At 40.2% G+C, this 27,303-nt stretch overlaps 1 protein-coding gene across 3 annotated transcripts in view; it reads right to left on the bottom strand.

The window, feature by feature from the left end:
* Ncoa7 (nuclear receptor coactivator 7) overlaps positions 1–27,303 on the bottom strand; it is a 137,155-nt gene that overhangs the window by 39,293 nt on the left and 70,559 nt on the right. For 2 of the 3 annotated variants that reach the window (XM_005065771.4, XM_040728440.1), the window contains exons 4-9: positions 13,296–13,375; positions 11,439–11,546; positions 7,223–7,336; positions 6,400–6,525; positions 4,637–4,821; positions 933–1,972 (exon numbers count right to left, since the gene is read on the bottom strand). In XM_005065771.4, the coding sequence (XP_005065828.1) occupies positions 933–1,972; positions 4,637–4,821; positions 6,400–6,525; positions 7,223–7,336; positions 11,439–11,546; positions 13,296–13,375 (1,653 nt within the window). The remainder of the gene's footprint in view (positions 1–932; positions 1,973–4,636; positions 4,822–6,399; positions 6,526–7,222; positions 7,337–11,438; positions 11,547–13,295; positions 13,376–27,303) is intronic. The other variant, XM_013110208.3, reaches the window with a different exon arrangement.

Genomic DNA, 27,303 nt, shown 5'->3' with positions numbered 1-27,303 from the left:
TACCAGGGGTACAGAGTTAGACTTTCTCTCTCTCTCTCTCTCTCTCTCTCTCTCTCTCTCTCTCTCTCTCTCTCTCTCTCTCTCTCTCTCCTTCCCTCCCTTCTTTTCCCCTCTCTCTCCCTCCCCTCTCTCTGCCCCCTCCCTCTATCTCCCCCCTCACTCCCTCTCTTTCTTGCCCCCCCTCTCGTCAAAAGCAATTTCAACTTCTTAAGATTTAGGAATTCAAGGTCTAAAAATTATTTGAAAAGTGAAATACTTCTGAAATAGAATCTGTATTTAGTTCAAGTTCTAAGTACATATGTGTTTTACAAATTTTTACCTCAATCATTAATGCTATCAGCAAGGGTATATTCTATTGAGAGTACACCGCTCTCAAATAATTTTTCTACTGTTGTAACAGGTGCATATTTTACAAAGGCAATCATATAGTACAATATGAAGGTATTAAACAACCACAAGAACAATAACCAAAATAGCCCCCGAACTCAACAGGAGGCTGGGAATGGCTCAGTGTATAAAGTACCCATAGTGCAAGACAAGGACTCAAGGTCAGATTCCTAGCACCAGCATAAAAGCCAGGGCACCATGTGGTCTACTTATGACCCCAGCACTAGGAAGGCATGGACAGGAGATCCTTGGGCAAGATGATTCACTAGACTAGCTCTGGGCTCAGAGAGTCACTCAACCTCAGTAAATAAAGTGAACCATGATCAAAAACAACACAGGGCTTCCATGTGCATATGTATATACCATAAACATACCTGTATCCACAAATATTTGAAATATGTATACACATACATTCATGGATAACACACACACACACACACACACACACACACACACACACACACCACCACCACCACCACCACCACCACCACCACCACCAAAACAAAACAACCCAAACCCAACCAATCAACCAAACAACAGCTTACCTTCAATGGGTACCTGAATTCTCTTTAACAGCCATAACTGAATCTCAGATTTGTTATCCATTTGTGCACCTTGATAGCTCTTGTCCAGAGATGATCCCAAAGAATCTAGAGCCTCTTTGTTGTTGATTACATTTTCTTCTGCACTAGGGTCCAGTTTCAGGGGAAGGGTCTCTTTCTCTTTTTCCCAGACTGTACCTGGCTCTTTGTTGCCCTCAGGCGGGGAGTCACCTGTTTGGGGAAGAGAGCTACTAAGTGTGATGTCTATTCCTCCTGGCTCCATCCGTGTGCTGCCACTGTGTTCTGACTTCTGTATATTTTCAGACAGCTGTGAGCCGCCTTTGTTTTTATTTAGATAAAATTCAATGAGTTTAACTTTATTGAGATCTTCGTGGATCTTCAGGGTGCTTTCCACCTGGTATTCCGGGGATTCAGACTGCTTGTCAACTTCTGGCACTTTATCTTGCTTCTCACAGGTTTCCAAATCTAGGGCCCCCTTCAGTTCAGCGTCACTCTCTAACCCTGCAAGGTCCAGGGATGACTGCATCTGCATTTTCTTTGCAGACATGATTGTTTGGAGCTCACTCTTCTTTTGGCCACGGGAAGGGCGTTCCTTCGTGGCATCTCCTTTGTCCATCCCACTCCCAGGTTGAGAAGAAAGTTCCTCCAAGTCAACAAAGTCATCATCTTCTCCCAAAAGGCAGTTTTCTTTGGCTGTGGGTTCCAAGGCAGCATGCATGTCAGAAGGTCCCTTGCTGAGCTGGGTTACGGAGGGAGACACACTGGCTGGCCCCCTGGAAGGTTCCAGTTTCTTTAATTTCCATGACTCAGAGCTGTCTGAGGGCTTTACCCGTGTGCACTCTGCTGACTCCTCAGGAGAGCCCGTTGATTTGGGATCTAAATCGAGGGTTCTCTCCCCATTCTGCTGTCGTTTTTCCTTGTTGATAGACTTGAACTTACTGAATGGATTGATATCTTTTTCTGAAGCCAGGTCCTCCCATTCTCCAGGCCTGTACAGAGGACAAAGATCCTGAGGTAGGTCACTGTTGGGCAAAAATGGTGGATGCACATGGAATGTTAAAAATAAAACCAAAACAAAGCGGAGGAAAAAAAAGACACAAAACAAAACTCAAACCAAAAATTACACTACAACTTAAATTTATGCTAAAATGATTTAAAAATAAAAGAAGGAAACTAAGAGATTGATCACAAAATAAAATAGAAGTCAAAACCAAAAGGAATGGCAAATGGATGAACCACGTGAGTTGTACCTCCTGTTGAAACACACAATGCATTCAAAGCATGGAGATGTTACCCGCAAGGCTTTTCAATATGAAACAATGTTTTTGATGCTTATGAAGGAAAGGACAAAGGAAAGGGAAGACTTTAGTATTAATGACTAAAAGTCCGTAAGAAGTCAAACATTTCCCTTTTTTTTATAAAATAGTAGAAGTCAACTGAATTCTGAAATGCCCCCTTGACATACCAGCTCCTTTAATTGTTCTTATAAACTGACTGACTTTGAACTATAATGTTTGGTTTCTTGCCTTAAGACCAGTTGTTTCTAATTAAACTTACTCATTTTCTAATTAAAAAGTCCTATTACTTGTAAAAGAGATACAAAAGTTAACTTCCATTATTACTGGAAGTAACAGCGCCTTACAGTTTAAAGATTTACAGAAAAAGAAATTTTACAGAGAAGCTCCTAAAATATTGCATAAGTTTCTAAAGCATTTTAAATTTTGTACCAATAACAATATATCAACTGGTTTATCACCAGAAACATATTGTCCTGAGATATAGTTAGGCACTGCCACTTAATAGGAGATGCTTTCAACCCAGAATAGAATTATATAAAAGATTTGCTAAGGGTGTTCTTTCAAGTTTAAAATAAATGGCCAAGACACTAGCCATTTTAGTTAGATTGGTAGTCGTTGTCCCCTCCCCTGGACACAGGGTTTCTCTGTGTAGCTCTGTAGACCAGGTTGGCCTCAAACTCAGAGAGATCCGCCTGCCTCTGTCTCCCCAGTGCTGGGATTAAAGGCATGAGCCACCACCACCTGACTAGGTTGGTAGTTTGTTACAGCTTTTATTGCTGTGATTTTGTTTATTTTCTTTGTAACCCTGACTGGTTTTGAATTTACAGCCCTCCTTCTTAGACTTCCCACTTGCTAGGATTACAACATGCACCACTACACTTGGCTAAGAAAAATACACATTTTTAGTATGGCTGGCTCTACATCGAGAGCCCCTGAATGTTTACCTACAACAGTAATAGCACCTCTGCTGGGTTCACAGAGATGTAAACTCCTTTCTAAAATGAAAACTTTCAATTTCAGCGTTTCAGGATGCTTTCTAGAAGTGCTAGCAGTGCTTTAACCTCTCCAGCTTTAAAATAAATGATCATGTCACTAAAGTAACTAAGTGCCAAGTAGATCTGCTCGCTGGAGTTAGGTTATGGAAGCCATTTACACGGAAACTACAGACTATTCCCAACAGGAAATGAACGCCTATATAAAGTGTTAGGCTTTCCTAAACGACTTTAAAGGCTTTGACTCGTTTTTTGTTTTGTTTTGTTTTGTTTTTGTTTTTGTTTTTGTTTTTCCAAGACAGGGTTTCTCTGTATTGTTTTGGAGGCTGACCCTGGAATTCATTCTGTAGACCAGGCTGCCCTGGAACTCACAGAGATTAGCCTGTCTCTGCCTCTCCAGTGCTGGAATTAAAGGCATGTGCCGCCAACGGCCCGCACTTTAACTCATTCTTCAACTTAATAAGCATTCATTGAGCCTCTAGGAGCCTAAGCTAAACTATGGTTGTTACTGGGTGTTTATTCTATAGGAATGAGAATACACTTAGTGTGATAGAGAATCCTGTCATACTGGAACTCAAAATTTCATCTAACAGATTAAAGACTGAGATGTCCTGTAGATTAAAGGACTTAGTTTTTCACATCCTTGATCAACAAGCAAAAGTTTCTTCTATAAACACCCAAGATCCTTTATCTCTCCCCTCTCCTTAAAAATGACCCGCAAATACATTCAACTGCATCCCAATTAGCCTCCTTGCTAGCCTTGACCACCTCTTCATTTTCGTTCCTCTCCCCAATCCAAGCTGCCAGTTCCCCAAGTGAGACTAATTTAACCGTCTGCTTTCGGTGCTTGCAGCTGCCAAGCACTACAGGGGCGAAGTATACAATGGTGTCAACGGGTTCAGCTGTTAATTAATGTTTTTCTAGACTTAGCCAGACAACTAATGAGGCTCAATAATCCTCACAGTTGTCCCCTTCCTATTTTCTGTGCCAGCTGGACCCACTAAATACCCCCCCCAAACACAAAACTTGAATGTGAGGATGGTTTTAGTTGGTCACTCTCCACCCCCTTCCCTCCCTCACCCCTCTCTTTATTCTCTGTTTTTCTCACTCTCCATCTCTCTCTCTCCTCCCCCGGTCTGTCTCTGTCTCTGTCTCTGTCTCTTTCTCCAGGTCAATTTCAGGTAAGCAATTTTCTTCTTCACTATTTGAATGTGCAGGTTTCCTTAATCATCCCCACCTCCCATTTTTCTATTTTTTTTCAACTTCACAACACAAAATCTCTCCTCTACACAGTTCCTTGCTTTTACAATGCCCTAGGCTCTGGCTATACCCTCACTTTGAAATTCCATTCAAAGCTCTCAACAGCTCAGGTGTAAGAAGAAGAAATGGCTCTTACGAAGGCAGAGCATCTTTGATCTTCATGTGGGAAATGTCGTTGTACAGGGCAATGGAGACCACCTCTTCCATGGGGCAGATGAGGCCATACTCTTCACACCCATTTTCAATAACCAAGGGGTCAGACTTATGAGGGTCAAACATGATGTTGTTGGGAGTGACAATCATGACACCGCCAACCACACCCTGCAGAAGGAAGGAACAGGAGGTATTACTTGGGATAGAAAAGCATTCCCTGCCCAACGTAGAACCTTTAGTTACTTTCCCCTTCCACAGACTTTGTGAGCCACCATCTCCTGGGTGACAATCACATCTACACTAGCAAAGCTAGAGAACATGCTGGAGAGTCACAATGCTGGTGGCTGGGGAGGCAGCAGAGAGTGACAGCTCCCTGTTGCTCAGACAGCTGCAATCAGATGCCTGTGATGTCACCCTGCCTCATACACTCATGTGTCATGGGTCCCCATTTCTCTGTCAGAAAAATAACAGACTGTCCCAAGCCCATTCATGATCAAGAACATACTGCTGTATAACCCTCTCAACAACAAGACGTCACCATGTCTCTAGCATGTGGCTCTCATGGGTGGCGCTGAAGGGACATCAGAATCATGGTGCCAGAGACTAGTCCTAATATTTTTGTCTAACACAATCACAGGTCTCATCCCCAGCAGAATTCAATATAAACAGCAAAAGGGAATATTTGTAGCTCTAGTTTGTACAGCTCCATTATAGACATTAGGCAGTAGCCTGCAGATCTTCAAATCTGAAACTTTATCAGATTAGAATAGAGACCCTGCTGATCAGCAAGATAGTATCTATCAGGGAAGCCAGGAGAGATTTCTGGCAGCTAAGTCAGCTGATAGCTTTGATGAGTCTTGTAATTATCTTTGTGAATTTTTTTGCAGTTCAGGAGTCATTAATTTTTGTTTTCAGAAGTCTCTATGTTGTAACTTTACTGATGTAAATTCTCTGCTCTACGCACAGAATATTAACATAGACCTTTCTTTCGAAGTTTACTAAGAGCTGGATTTCTGTTGTAAACATGAACAATCCAAAAACTAAAACCATGATGCAACTGAAATACTCTTTAATGTTAACATTACCAGCATCAACACAAGTTAAAAGCTTCTACTTCTTGATTAGAGGTTAAGATCATTACTCGAATCATCTCTTCTTAGTGCCACACCCAATAGTTAAATGATAGTATCATTCTTATTTTATAGATGGGGAAAGTAGACAATAAGGATATTCAAATACTTTCCTTGTGTCTTATATCTAGCAAGTAGTAGAGTTAGGATTTAAATCCAACGAGTAATTGCTGTTCAACTCAAACTTGTCTGCCTAACAATTTACAGGTCAAGAGTTAAAAGAAAAATGTCATATAAATCCAAGATCACAAGGGATCATATTCCTTTTTTTCTTAAATTCTTTTTAACTTTTATTGATTCTTTGTGGACTTCACATTTTCCGTCTCTATCCTACTTGTCTCCCCATCCCCTCACATCCACCTTCTGCCCCTACAACAGCCCTCCCTAAAACCCCAAAATTTAAAAGAAAAACCAAGAAAACAAAATATATTTCTATTTAGTGAATATATTTCCTTCAATGGGGAAAAAGTCAAGTAACAAACAAGAAAATCAATGAATGTCAAATTCTTCACATCCACTGTGGGTAAAATATTTTAATGGAGTCTTCCTTACAGAAATGTGCAATCCCATTTAGTTTCTGTAGATGCTCTGACTGGTAACCTATAACAGAACATACCTTTCCATCTGTGAAGTATCGACAGTTCATTTTGAGAAATTTGACGACACCTGGCTCATCTTCCTCAGAGGTGGATGACAAGACCCTCTCAATGGGTCTTAAGGCCTTTCTTGCTAAGTCAGCATCCTTATGAAATCAAAAAATTAAAGAAAAAAATCACCTTTCAAAACAGCTTACACCATAGTATGTTATGCCCTCTTTTCCTTGGACATTAAAAAAAATTGACAAATGTCCTTCAAAAGTAGCACACGTGCTTTCCAAAAGTTTCTCCATTTGTAACCTGGTATGAGTTCTTGACTCTAAGCACAGAATATTCATACCTTTCTTCAGAAATTCTTTAAATGTTGCATTATTTTTGTAAACACCAACAATCAGAAAACTTAAGTCATTTTTAATGCTAACATTTTAATGCTAGTATCGAAATGAGTTGAAAACTCCTACTTCCCAGATTAGAGGTAAGTCTGATAAGTATTAAAGTCAAAATGAGATTGAAAAATACATGTGAGCCCATAAAACTCTTTCATTAAATGTCTTAGAAAATATTCAAGATGAGCAAATGCATACTAAGTCACAGATTCCAATTCCCTGGTAAAACACAATCTGCTCACTTAATTGGGAATTTAGCATCGTACCTTTGCAAAAGGCATACGCCTTTATCGTTGAGACTTTTTGTAAACAGGTGTGCTAGGAGAGGATGCATTCTCTCTGCTGATGGCAATATCCCTACCCTCACGTGTTTAGGGAAATTTCCAGATGTAATGTTTTAAGAATACAGTGTATTAATAGAAATGAACCCGAGCGTGTAAGGTGCTAGCATACATACAGGCAGCTTATCATATTCTGCATCCGATGATGACGGAGAGACAGTAGCACCAGGAGTGGATGACGACAGCCGTAAGGTACCAGCCGGCAAGTTGGCATCTGGCACAAACAGGACCTGGGCATAAGAAAGCATGGCTGAGTGAGGGTCCAAGCCAGGCAACTCCCTAGTTCACACTTAGCAAACTCAAACCTCTGCCCGTCATACTCAGTGTCTTGGTAGACCCAATAGTTTCCATTTCACTTAGAAGCATCATGGGGTCTTCTAATCGACACATGAACTGTACTAAGCAATACAAATGTGCACAGTGCAATGGGGATGGAGCACTAACGCTGCAGGACAGGTGAGCATCTCGTCAGGGCCAGGTGAGGCCTGAACAATAGGAACTAGGAAGGAAGGAGGAAGTTAGTCTCGCTGCCCAGGAGAGAGACCAACACAGCTTGGGGCCAGTACTTCAGCTTCAGCATATATATAATTATGCATATACATGCATAGTTACATAAATATATAACACTTATGTATATACATATATTTTATATTATTCATTATAGTTATCTATTAATGTATTAAACATTTATTACATCAATGCATAATTTATATAAATATGTGTCTATATACCTGCAAAGACTTTACCAGCTTTGATAACTGAAAATTTCAAATCTAAAATGTTAGGTTTCTGCATTATGAATGCTGAATCTATGTGAGGAGAGAGAAAAGGAGCATAGCAGACTACAAAGTATAATGTTCCTGTTAGGCAGAAAAGGGACAAGTCCAGGCCAGTGACTTTGAATAAGGCCCTGAATGTCAAAGTAGCATAGAGTTTGTATGATGAACTGTATAAAACAGTCCCAATATAATAATCCCTGCATTTTCTCTCTCCTTTGTTTTCGTCTACGTAAAAATAAAGACTACCCAAACAAGTGTATAATAACTTCTGCTGTAAAACAATCTGCCTCCTGAGTTGGTATTACGATACCATCACTCAATAGTCTTTCAATGAAACAGCTACATTTTGGCACAGATTCAAATATAATTTTAAATAATGTTCTTCAACTGCTTATAGACATAATTTGAAGCCAATCATTTAACAACTGATTTCACACCAATAGTGTCAGCATTCCTTTTAAACCTCACTTCCGAGGGCTGGCAAGCTGGCTCAGTCTTTGCTGTGCAAGCCTGATGACCTGAGTTCGATCTTTGAAACCCATGGAAAAGAGCCAGATGCAGTGTCACATCTACAATCCCAGCACTCCTAACAAGATGGGAGGCAGCGGCAGGACCACAAGGAAGCCTGAAGTCAGGTAGTCTTGAGTACACCACAGCAGAGCAAGAGTACCAGAGACAAGAGCAATTGCCTCAGTCAACAAAGCAGGAGAGAGCTGCCTCCCCCAAATTTTCTCTCCTACTGACACGTGTGTGCACCTGTACTTATATGCCTCCATGCACAGAAAGGGAAAAAAATAAACTCATTTGAATCCAGAAAAAAAAATCAGGCAAAACCAGAAAATACATTAAGACAAAGGTGAGAAAAATCGAAGTCAATGGGATGTAAGATGACAACTGACAATTGGATACTACTGGGAACGTGCTACACAATGATTAAACACCTATTAAAGGTTGACCAAAACCAGCTCTGAGTTTCCATAAACCAACACTAGCAGAAACTAATTTCTACAAGATAAAAGCAAATCAGTTTCTCAGCAGTGTAAGCGTTCTCCCACAGCATCTCATGCAAGTCTCCATGATGGACTAACAGTGAATACAGGAGCTAGCTAGAGAGGGCAGCCCTTTACATCTTCAGTGTGGGTTAATGGCAGCCGCCAAGGCTCTGGGTTCTCGGGTAGTCATTTACAGAGGTTCTAGTTGTTTCATCTTAGTACATAGTGCTGTTATTTATTTTATGTAGTTAAACTACAAGACTGAAAGCACCTGAACTCTGGAAAAGTTATCAGTTGGAGGTAGCATGGGAAAGCATGGGGAATTGGGCCTAGATCCTGGATTGGGGGTAGGGGGAGGGGTTTCCTCCTGTGTTTGTTCCAATACAAGGTAAGTGGAGATTTGAGGTCTTAAAATTCTTTATCATAAAGCAAATTGGTTCTTTAACATAGAGAAAAGAGTTGTGTACAACCAAGGTGTCTTTTAAGCAGGAAAAACATCTTGAGTGTATATCCACAGGACACTTAAGAGATTGCAAAAGTACATTCTTTGTATATGTCATCAAACCGGAACAAGTAAAACTGTCCAACTCAGAGCTCCCAAAAAGCACCGTATGCCTCAGCTACTTTTTAAAAAGCTAATTCGAACCTGCATTTTGTCTTTTGAAGCAAAAAATCTAGGGTAATATTTTAGTTCATTCAGCTCGTAGGTAATGTAAAATCCCTCCTCACACCTGCCATAGAAACCAGACTAGTTCTTCCCTACCTTGAGGGGATCTTCAAATTAACCCCAGAAGGGTAACTCAAATTTCCTGGAAACAGAGCAAGCCACACTGATTTTGATTTATCAAATCTCCTATGATGAGAGATGTTCTCTACTCAGTAAGACAGATCCTTGAAGCATAAGGCCATGGAAGTTTTTAAGCTCCCCAACTGATTTCAACAATGAGTAAACAGAGATTCCCACGTGAAGTGATTTGCCCAGGTCAAATGGCTAATGACAAGCTAAATATAAACAGAACATGCTATGATATTTCTTAGCGATACAGAAAGTGTATAAAACAGTTGTTAGATTCCTACCGCATACCACCTTAAATTAGAATCAATGATTTTGTTTATACACATAGTATTTGAAAACATCCTAAATTAATTTTATTGTTATTTATTTGTTTTTAGATTTTAAACAGTGTGGTGTCTCAAACTCTGTATGAACCTAAGGATGACTATGAACTTCTTCCCTTTCTTTCTTTTTTTTTTTTTTTTTGGTTTTCTGAGACAGTGTTCTACTATATGACAGCCTAGGCTGTCCTGAAACTAGCTCTGTAAACCAGGCTAGCCTGGAACTCACAGAGATCGGCCTGTGTACACCACTATCACTCAACCTTGAACTTCTGATTCTCTTTTTTCTATCTCCAAGATGCTGGGATTACATTCCACCCTAAATTATTTTAGTAAGTTTGAATATAATCTTTAGTCTTGACTTAGCAAGTACTGTCTAGGGTGTCCATTACATGTAAGCTATACATTATTTAGAAATACCCCATATTATAAAACAAGTCCAAAATGAAGTGATTAACATACCTAATTTTCTAGAAAAGAGTATATTAATTTCTGATAATTTTAAAGTTGATTTGTCATTTAATTACCTGATACTATAGGTGTCCTAATTTCCCATTTTCAGAAGAGCAAAAATACCAAATACTATGTGGCTAATTTGTGACTCTATTGTCTTCATACATTACAATTAAAATAAATGCAAAGTATTGTAACAACATTACTTAAAGTATTTGAAATAACATTGTCTACTCAGGAAGAACTGGACATGCTGGTAATGTAGAGATGCATGAAGACGTGCTATCAAGCTAATAATGGAACCTACATGTGCTTACACAGCCCAGTGGTTCTATGGATAAGGCTGTATTTGGCCTCAGCGATGTGCTTTCAATAACTGTGTCATTTAAATACATTGGTTGAATGTACTTCTGGGGTGAAAAAACAAACAGAATATAGTATCATAGAGAGTAATGTATCAAGCTAAAGAAGTGGGATTATACATTTGTCAGTTTATTTATGGTGACAAATAAGATATTAAAATCCTGAAAGACAATGTGGATTGGTTTTCTTGTCACTATCTTTCTCAATGTCCTTTTCTTTGGTGGATAGGCAATTATGGTATAAATTAAGATTGAAAAAAAAAAACCTCTTTCTAAATTAAATAAAATGGTGGTCATGCTTTACCTAAGAGTAGACTAAATTGAACTTGTAAATAAGAATTAAACATTCTAAAAAATTTGACAGGGAACAAATGGCAATTTAAAACTCCTCTTGATACCTCAAGAAATACTTCCTACCTAAGTTAATGATTGTGATAAATGTGCTAATCTTTTCCTAATTTCAAATCTCTGAACTATTTCTAAGAATTCTTAGATCAAAGGAGATGAAATTGTCTTAGTTCTTACAAATAGTTCAGACAATTCTGTGGCACCAATACTAAGTCATTTGATATCGTGGGGAAAAAATGAATGCAAAATTTCTAAAGTAATAGTCAACATAAAAATAATTACCTGGCCTGGAACAATAGTGTGTGTGAAGAGTTTATTCAGTTCCACTAATTTATTGGGAGTGATGTTAAACTTCAGCGCGATGGAGTTGAGGGTGTCCTGGCTGCCGGCCTACAAGAGTCAAATGAACAAGTGTCAGTATGTAAGGCAAAAACGAAACATCAAACACAGGAAAGCAAAAATACTTTCAATAAAGAACACCAACGGATTCATGACAGCAGTCAATGCTGAAGTAATAGTTCTATCCAGATGTACCATGGGAAAGAGGGGTGATTAATTTTTCTTTGTCCTTTCTTGTGGTGTGGTTGCTTTACCTTGCTGTTGTTTTTTTGTTTTGTATTAAGACAAAGCTACACTCCACCCTGAAAATCACTGGGTAGCCCAAGTTTACCTCAAATGCTCAACCACCTTCATGCCTCAGCTCACCAAGCGCTAAGATTTTAGGTATGGCCCCCATGCCTATCTCATGTACAATACTCAATGAAACTGTACACAAAGCTGTCTTAATTTCAGTCATTTCTGGGCTCCCTCATCTTCAATGTTTACTGTGCACTAATAGAGTTCTAACTTCCCTTTGGAAATATCATAAAACACATCTGACCCCAGAGATTTTCCGGATTTATGATCAATACAACACACAGATTGAGAAACCAGACCAAGAACCAAAGGATTGGCTTTGAGTTCCAGGACTGCTGCTCACTGGCTGCATGGCTTTTACACAGCAAATCTAAAACAAGGATGTATCAGAAACATAGTCAGGCAAGGGCAACAGCATTTAATTTTTCTAAGAAGCCAAAGAACCTCTCAGTTCTGTTTTCACAGTGAATTTAAATAGAACTACAATTGTGTGCTCGCACAGTATGACGTCTATGATAAACGGAGCCCAGATTCTGCGTTTCAGGAGCTCAGAGTGCAGTGAGAGAGGTGAGCACATGTACACAGAGTTAAGGTACAGCAAAGGACACTTGCACAGCATGGTTCATCTGTAGACTCCAAGAATATGGAAGCATATACCCTGGCATGTGCCAAAATTACAAAAGGTTTCTCCTCATGCATCAAAGAATCAAGGCAAGAGACAGACAGTCAAAAGCGCATATCAGTAAACAATGTTAAAATGGCTTATTGAAAAATGAAAGAAGGAAACCTGATCTAGAATTTCTGGATGGTGAGAAGAGGCAGGAATAGGCATGGAGAACAGGGAAGGTGAGTCTAAGAGTGAGGGACTGGTTGGTATAAATACTTGATAGTGGAGCTACTGCTTCTTGGAGAAGGAGTGAACATAGAGATCTAAAAGGATATGTTAATCAAGCAATAGGCTGATGTCTTTGGATTTTAAAGAAGAGATCTGGAAGACATCTTCTACAATTGGTAGTCATGGCCATCCTGGAGGATATGTTAAGCAAGCAATAGGTTGATGTTTCTGGATCTTAAAGAAGATGCCTGGGATAGAGATCTACATTTGGTAGTTATGGAAATCCTGGAATCAATTCAAATCATTTTTTTTTTTGGTTTGGAGCAACAAACCTACTATTACATCCTCAACACTGAAAATGTTCCTCCTCTATTAAGAAAGGTCATCTCATTAAACCAGGTTCTAGTAGGATGTGCATGGAGTAGTAAGTCCTGCATATCCTTCCAGATGATCCTAAGGAAGGCTGATAATCAATGGAATGACAGACGCTGTAGCCAGGGAGAAAACATGGAGGGAAAAGAAATGACTTAAAATGGGTCTTGAGAAGCCACATGATTTGATGGGTATACAAGCAGAATACAGTTAAGGGGCGAGGTAAGTCAAGGACAAACAATATGTTTGCATAACACAGTGATAACAGTCATCCAAGCTCCCCCAATCATACTTACAGTGTATTCCATGGTACCATGGGGCTTCTGAACCACCATCTTCTTCTCTTTTTTGTCATGAGTTTTGCTTTGATTGTCATCTGAAGAATAAATCATACATTGATGAATAATTTCACTTTGAGAAATTAAAGACAGACTACATCTACATTATATGAAAATCCCATATCACATTGATATAAAAGTGATACCAGTAGGAAAATAGGTTGTGGGCAGAAATGGACCACACACATAAAGTACAGTACTCTTCGATCTCCAGAATAAATGATTAATACTTGTCATCTAATAATATGAGCAAAAACATGGTAAGGTTTCCAGCTATTACAATATTAGTTTAAATGGGACTACTTAATGCTAATGAGGTTGCAGCCGAATCAGTATAATCTCTATATAAACATTTAAATGGTACATAATGCAAATGACTTCAGCCTTTTAGATAATGGTTTGATTTGTGTAGTAGTAGCTGTAAGATGCTCATCCTCTAATTTTGTTATCTTTCTTTTACGAATTTATTCAAACTAAAATAAAGAAGTAGTAAAGACACATTCCTTAAAATAGTATTTACATTTTTAAAAAAGCCAGAAGAGCCATAAGTCTAACAATGGACTGTAGATTTTGTTATGCTTTTTAGTTTGGTTTGTTTTATTACTTTGAGACAGTTTCTCAAGCATTGTAGGCTAGAAGTGAACTCTCTGTGTAGCCACGGATGGCTTTGAACTCTTGATCTTCCTCCCTCCATCTGCCTGCCACACACTGGAGTTACAGGTGTATACCACTGCGCTTGGTTTAGGCAGTGCCGAGGAGCCAGCCACGTCTTTATGCATGCTAGGTGGGCACACTAACCACTAAGATACCTTCACAGATTATTTTTCTGTCATTATAGATCAAAATGGTCTGCCACTGCTGGTATCATATGATCCAACTTAATAGCTATAGGTAAATACATTGTAATATATTAATCTAAATAGCAAAAACCATGGAGACATACTCCAATGGATTAAAAAAAAATCAGAGTAACAAGAGAATGTAAAATAGAATTAACCAAGAAGAAATACTCCAAGTTTTATCTGGGCAGAAAGAAAATGCACGCCAAAACTAAATATCACTTGTGTAATCACCTGACAAGTCAGAGGAGCTAGATGGATATTCTGAGATCAGATGGTCTCGGAAGAAACATGAACCGCTACCAGAAATGTAAGCTGATTCAGTCACTGCAGCTCCAAGCACCTCCAGCTGTGGAGCTAAATTGCATTATAGCTGACAGATGCACAGGGTCTCCCAGGAAGGAGGGAAGCACTTCATACAAACCACAATAACCTGATTGAGGACACTAAACACTCCCACCCTGAATACATTAGAAGGATGTGGCACAGAGATAGACATGGCAGAGGAGAAACAGGGTATAAACAAACAACAAACAAACAAATAGATAAGGAGCCTGTCTCTGATCCTTCATAATTGGCTGGGAGATAAGAAATGGGAATAACTCGGACACCTACATTTGAAGTTCTGGAGACACACACACTCCACAGAAATGAACAACATGTGGATCATCTATGTAAAGATAAAGGGATGCAGGCGAGAACAGGAAGGTAGCAGAACATGGAAATAGTTAAATCATATAGGAGTTTCCTAGCTTTTCAATACTTCCTACAAACACTATCTAAAATAAAACATCAAGAGGAGTGAATGAAGAAGGTGCCATGAAAGTTCATTCCAATCACCTTCAGGTGGCCATAACTAGGTAACTTCAGAGAACGGGACTAGTGACCTCAGACCAGAACATTCTACACAGCTCATTTCCAAACAATGCAACCACAGGGTTTTTGAGAGTCTCGTAACACAGGTAAAAATGAGGTCACCTAGATCTGGGAAGGTAAGCAATAAAATGTTAACAGCGTTCTTCCTTTTTCTTAATGCCATCTTTAAGAGTCAGAGGAACTGAAATTTGTGGCCTTTGCTTGTTTACATGGGAGATGGGCCCCAGACTACCATTCCCAGAAACCTTCCAAGGCTGTATGTTGTTAGTTCTCTCTTAAAAAGAAAAAAAAAGTATGTGGGGGTGGAGGTGGGGGTGTGTGTACCACACTGCCCATGTAGTCATAGGACAGCTTCCAGAGAGTCGGTTCTCATGGAAAAAGCTACTTGTTAATTTATTCACTCACTCTTTTGAGATAGGAGCTCCTCTAGCCCAGGCTGGCTCAAACTCACTATGCACCTGAGGATGATCTCAAACTCCTGATTGGCTGGTCTATGTCTCCAGAGTGCTAGCTCATGACACCCAGCTTTACACTGTGCTGGCGGTCAAACACAGAGCTCCTGCATGCTGGGCAAGCATTCTCCTAACTGAGTCACATCTGCAGCCTTGTGCAGGCCTTTCAATGTCTTTCATCTACTTCCTTTATGTCTTTCTCACTCTCTTCATAAATCACTGTTGCCTCCTGTTCTCTGCTAGATCCCAAGCAATGAGGGGCACTATTGCAGGGCCACTGACTTGTGGGGAGTTATAGATTACAAGATATATATATATGTGTGTGTGTGTGTGTGTGTGTGTGTGTGTGTGTGTGTGTGTGTGTGTGTGTGTGTGTGTGTTCTGGTTAAGCCTTTCAGAGTAAGTTTAACATGTAGACTTGAATTGTCAAATACATAATACTACCAAAACAACGACAGTGTCAGAACATGGTCCAAGAATGGAGTGTATGAGGGCAGTCCAGGCTGTTTGTGAGAAAACTCCAAGAAAACCAAGACAAAAGTCACGTGACCTCAGTTTCCTCAAAACACAGAATTGTTCTCAGAATGTGTTTTGTGCTCCTCCCAGGTGTATGGGATAGGAGTGAGTTCACTTCAGCTGCTGTTTTTCATATGCCTCTATGGAAAACATGCTTTTGCTACATCCAGCTTGTCCCTGTGATTGTACACTTCACTCAGGTGACTCTTATTAATCCTAACAGTATAAACTGTCTGATGTCTGAATAGAGTTGGCTGTTGCATGAGGTTTTAGTCCATCTCATTTTCAGACTCCATTCTCCCAGCTCCATTCTCAAGAGTGGTAAACAAGAGGGAATTTGATCCAGGCAGTAAAGTACTAAGTACCTTTCTGTAAGCTGAATGACTAGAATCACATCTGCAATGCCAACACTGAAGGGGCAGAAGAAACGGGTAGATCTCTGGAGCTTGCTGACCAATTAGTCTAGCTGAAAGGGTAATCTCCATGTTCAGTGGGACCATGTCTCAAGAAATAAGATAGTGTCCATGTGATGTGTTCACACCATCAGGCTCTGCTGAAGAGTTAGTTGGAGGCAGGAGAATTATGAGTCCCAAGCCAGCCCAGGTTACCAATTTTCAATAAGTAAGCAAACACTTGCCATGGAACTCTGGCCTCCACACATAAATGTCCTTCCTGCCAGAGTCTAAGAATGGGAAATCCATGAGGTGGAGCTCAAAGTGACCCAACTGGTGAAATGTCTTGAGCTGTCACAGTGACATCTGGCACGTAAGGTAGAATGAACTTTCTGATAAAGATCAACTTCCTGGGCATGTCTGATCGTGAGTAAAACCTTTCACTGCACATTGTCACACTGGGAAAATTGCATGCATTCATCAAAGCCACAAACCAAATAAAATGCTCTACATCTAGACAAAAAAAGAAAGCAGAAAGTAACTGGCCAGTTTTAAGAATCGTAATCATTTTCTGCCATAGTTGCAGAATATTTGGTGTTACTTTATTTCTTACAGTTAGCTAGGAAGATGGCCAACTCTGTGTTCCAGTGAATGGAATCAAAACAGGCTCTGCAACACACAGCCTACAGCAGCCGAGATTTCTGGCCCTGGGCAGAGGTAGGAAGGTACAGTCACAGGAAAGGACAGAGATCCAACTCCAGCACTGAAGGTGAGGGGCTATGACTATCCTCAAGGATGCAGGAGTCTCCCAATGACCACAAAATCTCCACGTCTAGCCTCAGGCCTCCTCACAGTCCCTCTATAGCTACCAAATTCCAGCTCTCCCCTTATTCCAAGGACTGGAAGCAAATAAATAAATAAATGTATCTATGGACAAAAGAGGAAGGTAGCCCTGTATTCCTCAGGAAATATTCTGAACAAAGTGATGGTATATTTTACTAGCCATATCTACAAGATAAAATGAAAATGGGCTGTATGAGACCCTGGAATGGGAATGTAGTTCAGTTGGTAGAGTGCTTGCCTATCTTGCAAGAATCCCTGGATTTAATCTCTAACAACATATAAACTAGGTGTGTTGATGGGATTACATCATTAATCCCAGAAAGTGGGAAGTTGTGGCAAGAGGATCAAACAGTCAAGGCCACCGCTGGCTACACAGAGTCTGAGGACCACCCATGGCTAAGTGAGGCCTCAAGTGTTCTCAAGAATTTAAATAAAGATAATATTATCTGGATACAATTCCAGGCAGTAAAATAGTGCCCTCAGAACCCACTCCACAGAGGAAAGATGTCTCAATGGCATTCAAATGAGAGGAAATCAGAGAGACAAAGGAAACACTGTCTGTATCTCTGGGTCTTTGAAGGAGCCGCTGCTTTATGTCCCGATACTGGAAACTGATGCATTCAGCTATAACAGTTTGATGTCATTAATGAGAAAATCAGATCATGTGCCATTTCATTTATGTCACCAAACATCTGACTACAATTTCACTTTGAAAAAAAAGTGGGTTTCACTGGTTTTGTGATATAAAGCAAGTTACCTGAAAGTGTTCTACATCAAGTTTGTCATCTACAACATAAAGAACTATTTGATAATGTCACTGAGGAAACAGCAAGATGCATATTATGCAGTATGAATCTTGGAGATGGGCATAGAGTAAGTGCAGATGCCATTATCATTAACCATGTGCAAATGACATACGTGTGCAGTCATTTAAATAGTTGAGTCATAAAAATTCTAAGGCATCATCAAAAAGGGTTCATTCCAGAAATGCAGTCATGTCTATTGAGAGGACAGATTATTAAAAATCACTTAAAAAAAAACCCTGTTGATCACTTGTATATATGCCCCTCTCTCCTCCAAAAGCATCTGATATTTTTTAATGCATTTAAAAAATAACACAATAATAACAACAAACATTACAACTGTTAGAAAACTAAAGATAGAAAGAACTGCCTCAACCTTCCCCAAGGTTATAGAGCAGCAATGACCACCAAGAAAGAGAGACTCTCTAACCTGCTGAGCATAGAGCTTTCTTGAGGTGTCAGGCTGAGGTGGTCTTTAGATTATGGATGTGTCTCTGAGCCATCCCTGATCCTTTAAGTAACCTCGCATAATTCCAGTCAACACACTAGTTCATCAAGATGGACTCAGTGGTCACTTGATTCCTAACTAGGATGAGCATCTGATGTCTGTTCATGTTTCCCCAAGAATAGTGTCACCCAGGACACTTAAAGGTCTAGAGTGGCTGGATAATTACCTAAAGTCAACGGGACTTTAATTCACAGGTGTGGTTTTGGCCTGTAGCTTTTTCAAAGTTCTTAGGTTTTTGAAGGAGAATCAAGAGATCCCACAAGTATTGCACAAGTTCCTTTACATTTTTCATCTCCCAGTGTGCTGTGAGGACAAGTCTCTAACAGGAACTCCAGCAAAGCCTGGACATAGACTCTCCCAGTATACTAAATAACAACTCAGTGCCCTATGATGCCAGATCTAGTTACTCATAAAGGAAAAAAAATCCCTTGGAATGGAGATAAACTCAGAAACAGTAGGGGTCATGGAGACAGTTTAGAAACCCCACAGATAAAGAGGGAATCACACAGGACTTCACTTTCAAACACTGTAATGCAGAAACACTGGAATGTGTTCCAGGCTATCTTGGGAAATTAAACTCTCCTAAAGTAGACTCCTGTAAACTGAGACCAGACTTCATATCATAAACCAAAAGCAATTATGAAAAACAAATCAGTAGACCAGAAGTGCAATTCAGTGCTAATGCACTTGCACAGCATGTATAAGGCTGTAGGTTTAACGAGACAAAACAAAAGAAAACAAGACAAAACTCTAGCCAATATCAATATAAGAATCTTTTCATCAGTGCTTATATGCTGGTATCTTGGATCCCTAACCTAAGTGAAGGATAAGGGTTTTAAGCACAAAACAAGAAAGAAAGAAAAAAACAAGCAAACTACCTATTATCTAGTTAATTTTTTTCCCTAAAGAACTAACATCATGTTGTACAAGAGCTAGTTCCAGGACAGCCTCCAAAGCCACAGAGAACCCCTGACTCAATAAACAACAATGACACAAAAAGAAAAAAAAAAGAAAAAGAAAAACCAACATCAACATTATCACAAGAATGTCAATTGCTTAGAAATGTGTTCGGGGAATCTTTTGTTTTGTTTTGTTTTTCTGAGACAGGGTTTCTCTGCATAATCTGGCTGCCTGGAACTTACTCTGTAGACCAGGCTGGTCTCAAACTCAATAGTTATAATAGAAATGGAATTAGGGAAGTCCCAAACATGATGTTGTCTGCCAGTAAGATGCCTAGCAATAAATAAAATACCAGGATACATATTAAGAAAAAATCTAAAACTTCAGTGAGGAATATAAATTGGAGTTTAGATAAAGGAAGAGGCATAAAAATGCTCTCAAAAAGGGAATCTCATCTTTATAACCATGCCATTTTCTTTTCTAATTAAAGTTTAGATTAAATGTTGCTTAAGTGAAAAATACTTATTTTAGAGAAATGCTGGATTTTTAATCAGCTTTACCTAAAAGCATAAATGTATAAATGATCAATTATATTTAAATGAATGTATTTATATTTTAAATATATATTTCAGAGAAATAATCACAGAATCCTTCAGCCTGTTGTTTTGTAAAGCTGTAGCAATGAAAACACTGCAGCATATAACTAAAAGATGGGCATTTAGTGTAGAGTAGCATCACCATTAAAAACCCATGAACTTCCTCTTGGTGGGCAGGGTTAGTTTGGCCATTAAATAGACAGCCAATGATTCCAGTTCTAGTTTTAATCCCTATGCAAACCTGAGAAATATGTAAAATATGGATGTCAGTAAAGATTAGACAAGGTTGGGTAAGCAGAAAAAGTTAGATCACTGAAATTCATTCAGAGAGATTCAAGATTTCATAATAAAGCCACCTGTGGTGACACATGCCTTCAGTCTCAGCTACTCAGAAGGCTACTCAGAGGATCGAACGAGTTTGAGGTCAGTCTGAGAAACACAAGAAGACTCTCTTTAAAAGGAAAAAAATAATTAAAAAGTAAAGTCACAAGTGATTTTGAATAAAATATAGGACTCTGATTTCTTCATACAGAGGTAAAATATTCTCCCCTGGTGAGACACTTACATCTCTTCACTTAATATGTCAATGTTACTAATTAGAGTTACTGAGAGATGAGTAACTCTGAAAAAAACTAAATTATGAACCGTTACAACTTTAAAAAGAAATGAAAAATGTGTCAAGAATGGCTCCACTATATTTTACCCTCTGACACAAAGGAGATCGTGGAGTATACGCTACCTTCCTCTCTCTCAAGTGTGGCACACCCAGTATATTTCTATGACTGGTCAGTAGTGATATTACTTAATGCTGCTAGTGTTTAACTGAAGTGGGATCAGACTGAGTGGAAATCTAGAGGTGTTCCAAGGTCTGAGAAGCAGTCTGTCTTGAGGACTGTTCTATCACATGTAGTCCTGCATGACAGTCCTCCTGGATGAGTAATGAATGCAATAACTCCTGTGACAGTCCCCAAACGCTGTGAATATGTAAGGAAAGTTGTCTGGTCGGCAGTTGATTTATATTAGCCATAAACCCAGTGGGCGTTTTGGGCATGCCTACACTTATGATTAGTAATCCTAGCGTCCCAGGACTAGTGAGTTCACATAAGTAGGTAAGAGTCAACTTTACCATCATTGACATCATAGCCTAGGGGAAGAAAGTTCACCTGCAATCTCATTTTTTTTCTCTACTAAGAAACAAGAACATTCTGAGGGAAATGTCAAAGACATTAAAGCTCTGTTTTGTGTTGGCTTGGTTTTGCTCCAGAGTTGACTTCCAAGGATGAGGGCTATGGCTGAGTCATCACTCCGGCTTTGGTGTCAGAGGGCAGGACATCAGTTTCTGTCACGTGCTAGCCCACATGTGCTTTGGGGGATTCCTTAGCATCTCATGTTTTAACTTTTTAAAACGGGCTGCTGCTTCCTGTTGTACATCGTGAGGAGTCGTGGAGTCAAGAGGGAAAGAAAAGTACCCAGCCCACAGCATCCACTCATTCAAAAGACAACCTTTCCAGCCTCCTTCCTAAAACTTGCTTCCCCTCCCCTTCCTTCCACCTTTCAATTTTTCTTTAAAAAGAAAAATCCGTGTTTTTCCCACTCTACATAAGTGGATCATGGGTATAACAGGACAAGTGAAGAGTTAAAAGAAAATATTAAAAAGCCAGTCACACATGAATCAAAATTGTACAGAATTTGTGGTGTAGTCCATTTGTAAATTACCACAAACTGGTAGCAAATAAACAACAGCGAGCTAGTTTCCACCATTCTAAAGGCAGGGAGTTCAAGATCAAAGACCCAGCAAACGTCCTCTCCCACGGGACACAATGTGCTCTGTGGTAGAAGGGGGCAATATGGCCTCCTTTATTAGGGACTTTAATTTCAATTACAAGAGTGATGCCATCCATACAAATGGACTTTGGGTGCCCATCCCACAATGAGAGATACACCAAACCCTGGACTCTTGGGGGAGGGTCTAGGCCCTGCCCTGGATGAAATGACAGACTATGGACACCCCCATGGAGAGCTTCACCCTCCCTGGGGAAAGGAGGGGATTTTGGGGGAGAGCTGGTGGGAGGGCATGGGAGGAGGGGTGGGAAAGGGAGAGGGACCTGGGATTGACCTGTGAAGCAACCTTACTTCTAATTTAAATTTAAAAATAAAAATAAAGAGGGCTGTCACCAAACTCTATAGACTTCCCGAAAGACCATAACTGCAGATATGAGTGCCCTGGGGATGCGCACTTACATTTTCATACTTTAAAAAAAATTACATGTGCCAGGCAGTGGTGGCACATGCCTTTAATCCCAGCACTCAGAAGGCAGAGTTTGAGACTAGCCTGGTCTACAGAGGGAGTTCCAGGACAGCTTCCAAAGCAACAGAGAAACCCTGCTTTGAAAAACAAAAAATTACATGTGTTTACTCTGTCTCTGTATGAGTATATGTAAATACTTGGAGGTCAGAAGACAATCTGGGAGAGTAGGCTCCTCCCACCATGTGGGTCTAAGGGGTTTGACTCAAGTCATCAGTCTTGGCAGCAAACCTCTTTACCCACCTAGCCATCTTCCTGGCCCAAGGCAATGCACATTTTAACCTATGAATTTGGGGGGGATACAAATTACAACCATAGTACTCATTGAACAAAATAATAGAAATACAGCACACTCATCTGCCCCCCTTTAGAGACAGACAATGTTCATCTTCTGGTGAGTCTACTTCCAGCTTTTCTTCCTCTGATTTTTATAGGTGATTGTCTTTTTAATGAAAATAGAACCATATTTTAGAACTATTTCCCACTACATGGTTTTGTGAAGTCTCCATTTAATTAATTCTATGCCCCACATGTTTTAAAAGATGGTACCTAGCAATATATTTTATGTCACTTACATTAATTATTGTACTTTTTAAAAGTACAATGACAGTTACTACAGTGAAATATCTTAATATGACCATCACTGTTTCCTTACAGTGAACTTTAGCAGGAAGAGCTGTTGGGTCAAAGGATGTACCAAAAAGCAAGGCTCTTGGTAAAATTGTCCTCCACAAAGATTTAACCACATTACACTTCACCATCAATGTTTGTGTGATTCTGATCTTTATGCCCCTTTAAATTCCTATGTTGAAATTCTCACTCCCAAGGTCATGGTATTTGGAGATGGAAACTAGCATGTGACCAAGTCACCCAGACACAGCATCATGAATGAGTCCAAGAAAGACCCCTGCCCCAGCTTCCCCCATGTACCTGGTGGAGGAAATAGACCCCACTAGCCTCAGAATTTATCTGTGCTTTGATCTTGAAGGACTTTCCAGCCTAGAGACCATGTCAGCTTTGCTGTTTACAAGGCACCAGTCTCTGAGACTGAGTGTTTTCCCATGGTCTTTTCTGCCTTACTTGGTGATGGCTTGATTCTTCAAGCTGATACTACCACTAACCTGCTGTTGTCCAACATGTAGGTATTTCTCAGGCTGTGAGATTTTCCACTGTACACAACACACATTTGGGGAATGAGACTTGTGGCGCACGGATGGGTACGGTTATGACAGGTCTAACCTCTGGACTCAAGGTTAGATATAGGAGAACTAGATTTTTAACACACAGATTCTCAGTCAGCAGTAGCATTTTTGTTTGTTTATTTCAACAATGACAAGAACAGGTTACAAGAGGCGGTGCTGCTGAAGGCATGGAGGGTTTTTAAAGAATAGGGATGTTCTCCTGGAGGCAAAGCCGGCACGGTCACAGGCAGTTTTGCAAGAGGCATTTGCTTCACTGCTACTAACTTACAAGTAGACACTCATATTCGAATTTCTAGCTCTGCCCCAAACTTTGGAAGGATTTTGCTTTAGAACAGGACTTACCAGGGCTGATATTTTGGATTTTTTAAGTGAGGTAAGCTCTACAAACAGTCTGGATAGAAATCTCATAGCAGTATTGATGATGAAAGTAGAGCATGGGAGAAAACAAAAGAACACTGTCACACTGAAGCCCAAGCTGGAGGCTGGAGAAGCATCAAAGTCATGACCAATGCAGCCTTCTCTCTACAGGTCTCTGCAAACTTCTTGGAATGTAGAAACAAGCGGCCCTTCAGACTGTGAAAGTCATGACCAATACAGCCTTCTCTCTACAGGTCTCTGCAAACTTCTTGGAATGTAGAAACAAGCAGCCCTTCAGACTGTGAAAGTCATGACCAATGCAGCCTTCTCTCTACAGGTCTCTGCAAACTTCTTGGAATGTAGAAACAAGCAGGCCCTTCAGACTGTGAAAGTCATGACCAATGCAGCCTTCTCTCTACAGGTCTCTGCAAGCTTCTTGGAATGTAGAAACAAGCGGGCCCTTCAGACTGTGAAGTACTTCTAAAAGCCATGAGGCCAGAGAGCAAAAAACACATGAGATGGGCATTCCTCCCATCGGAGATCTCTCTCTCTCTCTCTCTCTCTCTCTCTCTCTCTCTCTCTCTCTCTCTCTCTCTCTCTCCCTGTTTTCTTTCTGTTCTTGCTTCTCAATATTGTTAATCTGAGAATTATACAGCTGGTTTTATAACTTACAAGCTTCATAATTTAAAATTATACAGTTGGTTAACTGGTATCAGCATGAGGGACTAGATCAGGGTTTCAGGGAAGCTAGGATATATTTTATGGTCATGCTCATAACTATGCTTCTTAGGTTTAATTCTTATGATGTTCACCACCAATCAACTTCTTAATCTTAAAGCCAAAATTTTGATGTATGTAAGATTAAGAACATCTCTTCCTCTCAGTGATTTATTTCAGGAATTATATTTTAAAACATTCAAGCAACACATTTCTGGACATTTCTTTTGTCTGAGACTGTCTTTGAACTTGAAAAATAACTTTCACCCCCTAACGGAAGACTTTCATTGTTCCAGCACAGACTACTAAATCTGTGCCTTGCTCTCATCTTTTTATTTTTTAGACAAAACCTCTCTGTATAGTTTTGACTGTCCTGACATTCGCTATGTAGACCAAACTGGCTTTAAATTCAGAGACTTGCCTGCCTCTGTCTTCCAAGTGCTTGTATTAAAGGCATGCACCATTATGTCCAGCCTTGCAACAAAATTTTATACTTCTATTTGAAAATATTTTTCAAGCTATTTACCCATGGCCCATAAATCCCTTCTACAGTTAACCCACATTTTCTCCTCCATCCTGCCCTACATATGGTGAGCTCTTTTGATTTCTATGCTCATATAAGTGTTTTCAGCCCTGAGTACACACTTCCTGTCTCTCTGGGCCTTGACCACTGTTTCTTTTCCCACGGTTTTGTCTTTTCACCAAGAGTGTGTTTCATCCGCAGACCCTTCCTCCATGTCCCCTGACATCCAACATATTCCTTCTTTTTACTTTCTTCCTTAGCTACATTCCTGTTTACTCTAGCAAAATACTAACTAGGTCATTTCTTTGTACTGGAAATTGAACTAAGTCTTGGTCATTCAAGCAAGTTCTTCACCACGGAGAGCTGCCCCAGCCCCGTAAGCACTTGACATTCTCTTCATATGAGAAGTCTATTTTAATACTGTATCCTTCCAGCCTTTCAAATCTAAAGCATAAGGAAGCTCTCCACTCTTGAGTAAAAGGTTATATATTATTATACATTAATAGCCTGGCTTATTTATATTTGAAAAAGGGACTTGATAAGATAACATTATAACCTTGGCATTCTAAACCTGTGAGCTGAAACTAAAATCAAATGACAGATATGAAACTCACCCATGTGGTTTTAAGGAGAAAAAACAAAACCCTTAGAAAAAGTGATCAGTGTGTGGAAAGTTGTTGAGGTTGTCACTGTGGGAGAGAACCCAGTCGTGCCTTACTTTCATGTTTTCATGAGAAACAAAATCCACAGCAAGCGAAAAGCAGAGAACTTCTGTTTTTCTTTTATAACTTTTTCCTATTCACCTTCTGAACGCAGGATGGGAAACCGTGATTTACAGTGATGAATACAGACACCATAGACTTGTTATTGAGAAACTAAATGGAGCTGAGTCAAGATACACATGTGCAACCCTGCACCAGGAGGCTCAGCAGAAGGGTCATGAACTGGGGGCCAGCCTGGGCTACATCATCATCTGGGGGAGGGGAAGGGAGAGGGAAGGAGAGCAGAAAGAGGTAAAGGTAAAAAGATGTGTGCGACACCTCCAGAGAAGCTAGCAGACAAGGAGGACCATAAGAGAGACAGAGACATTCATGGTTCCCCAGTGAAGGGGAAAGGACAAGAGCCCCTGAACAAATGTGAGGGGAGGAGGGAGGGAGGGAGGTGAAAGAGGGGAGGAGGAGAACTTGAGGGATCAGGAAGATTGAGTAGAGAGAGGAACAGAGGAGAGCAAGAAAAGAGACACATCAATAGAGGGAGCCACTATAGGTTTAAAGAGAAATCTGGCACTAGGGAATTACACAGAGATCCAAAAGGATGACCCCAACCAGGATTCTAAGCAATAGTGGAGAGGCTGCCTTAAATGCCTGTCCCCTCTAATGAGAATGATGATTACATTAAATGCCGTCCTAGAGCCTGCATCCAGTAGCTGATGGAAGCAGAAGCAGAGATCCACAGTCAAGCACTGAGCCAAACTCCTGGAATCCAGTTTCAGAGAGGGAGGAGTAATGAACAAAAGGATAAAGACCATGCTGGGAAAACCCGCAGAAACAGCTGACCTGAGCAAGTGAGAACTCATGGACCCCAGTCTGACAGCTGGGGAACCAACCTAGGACCAAATCAGGCCCCCTGAATGTGGATGTCAGTTAGGTGCACTGGGCAGTCTATGTGGCCTCTGGCAGTGGAACCAGGATGTATCCCTAGTGCAGGCTTCGGGAGCCCATTCCCCATGGAGGGATACTCTCTTAGCCTAGATACACAGGAGAGGGCCTAGGCCCTGCCCCAAATGACTTGACAGATTTTCTGATCCCTCATGGAAGGCCTCACCCTCCCTGGGGAGTGGATGGGGCATGGGATGGGGAGGCCGGTGGGGAGCATGGGAGGATGGGAGGGAGAGAGAACTGGGATTGAAATGTCAAATAAGATTGCTTCTAATTTAAATAAAATTTATATTTAAAAAAGGTTGTATAGGAAGGAAGAGAGCCATATTCACAGCAGAGAACCTCAAGTAAATCTTTGCCTTTGGTAAAATGCAACGCTCTCACGTAAGTTCTTTATGTTCATTATAATGGCCTCCCAAATAAAATTCTTCTAACGTTTCTACATTGCTATACAGGATCCTTGACATTAACACTTGATA

Source organism: Mesocricetus auratus, unplaced genomic scaffold (genome assembly GCF_017639785.1).
Source record: "Mesocricetus auratus isolate SY011 unplaced genomic scaffold, BCM_Maur_2.0 Super-Scaffold_100018, whole genome shotgun sequence".
In the NCBI taxonomy this organism is placed as follows: Eukaryota; Metazoa; Chordata; class Mammalia; order Rodentia; family Cricetidae; genus Mesocricetus; species Mesocricetus auratus.
Note: the sequence above shows the minus strand (reverse complement) of the source record. Positions and strands in the feature narration are given on the sequence as shown.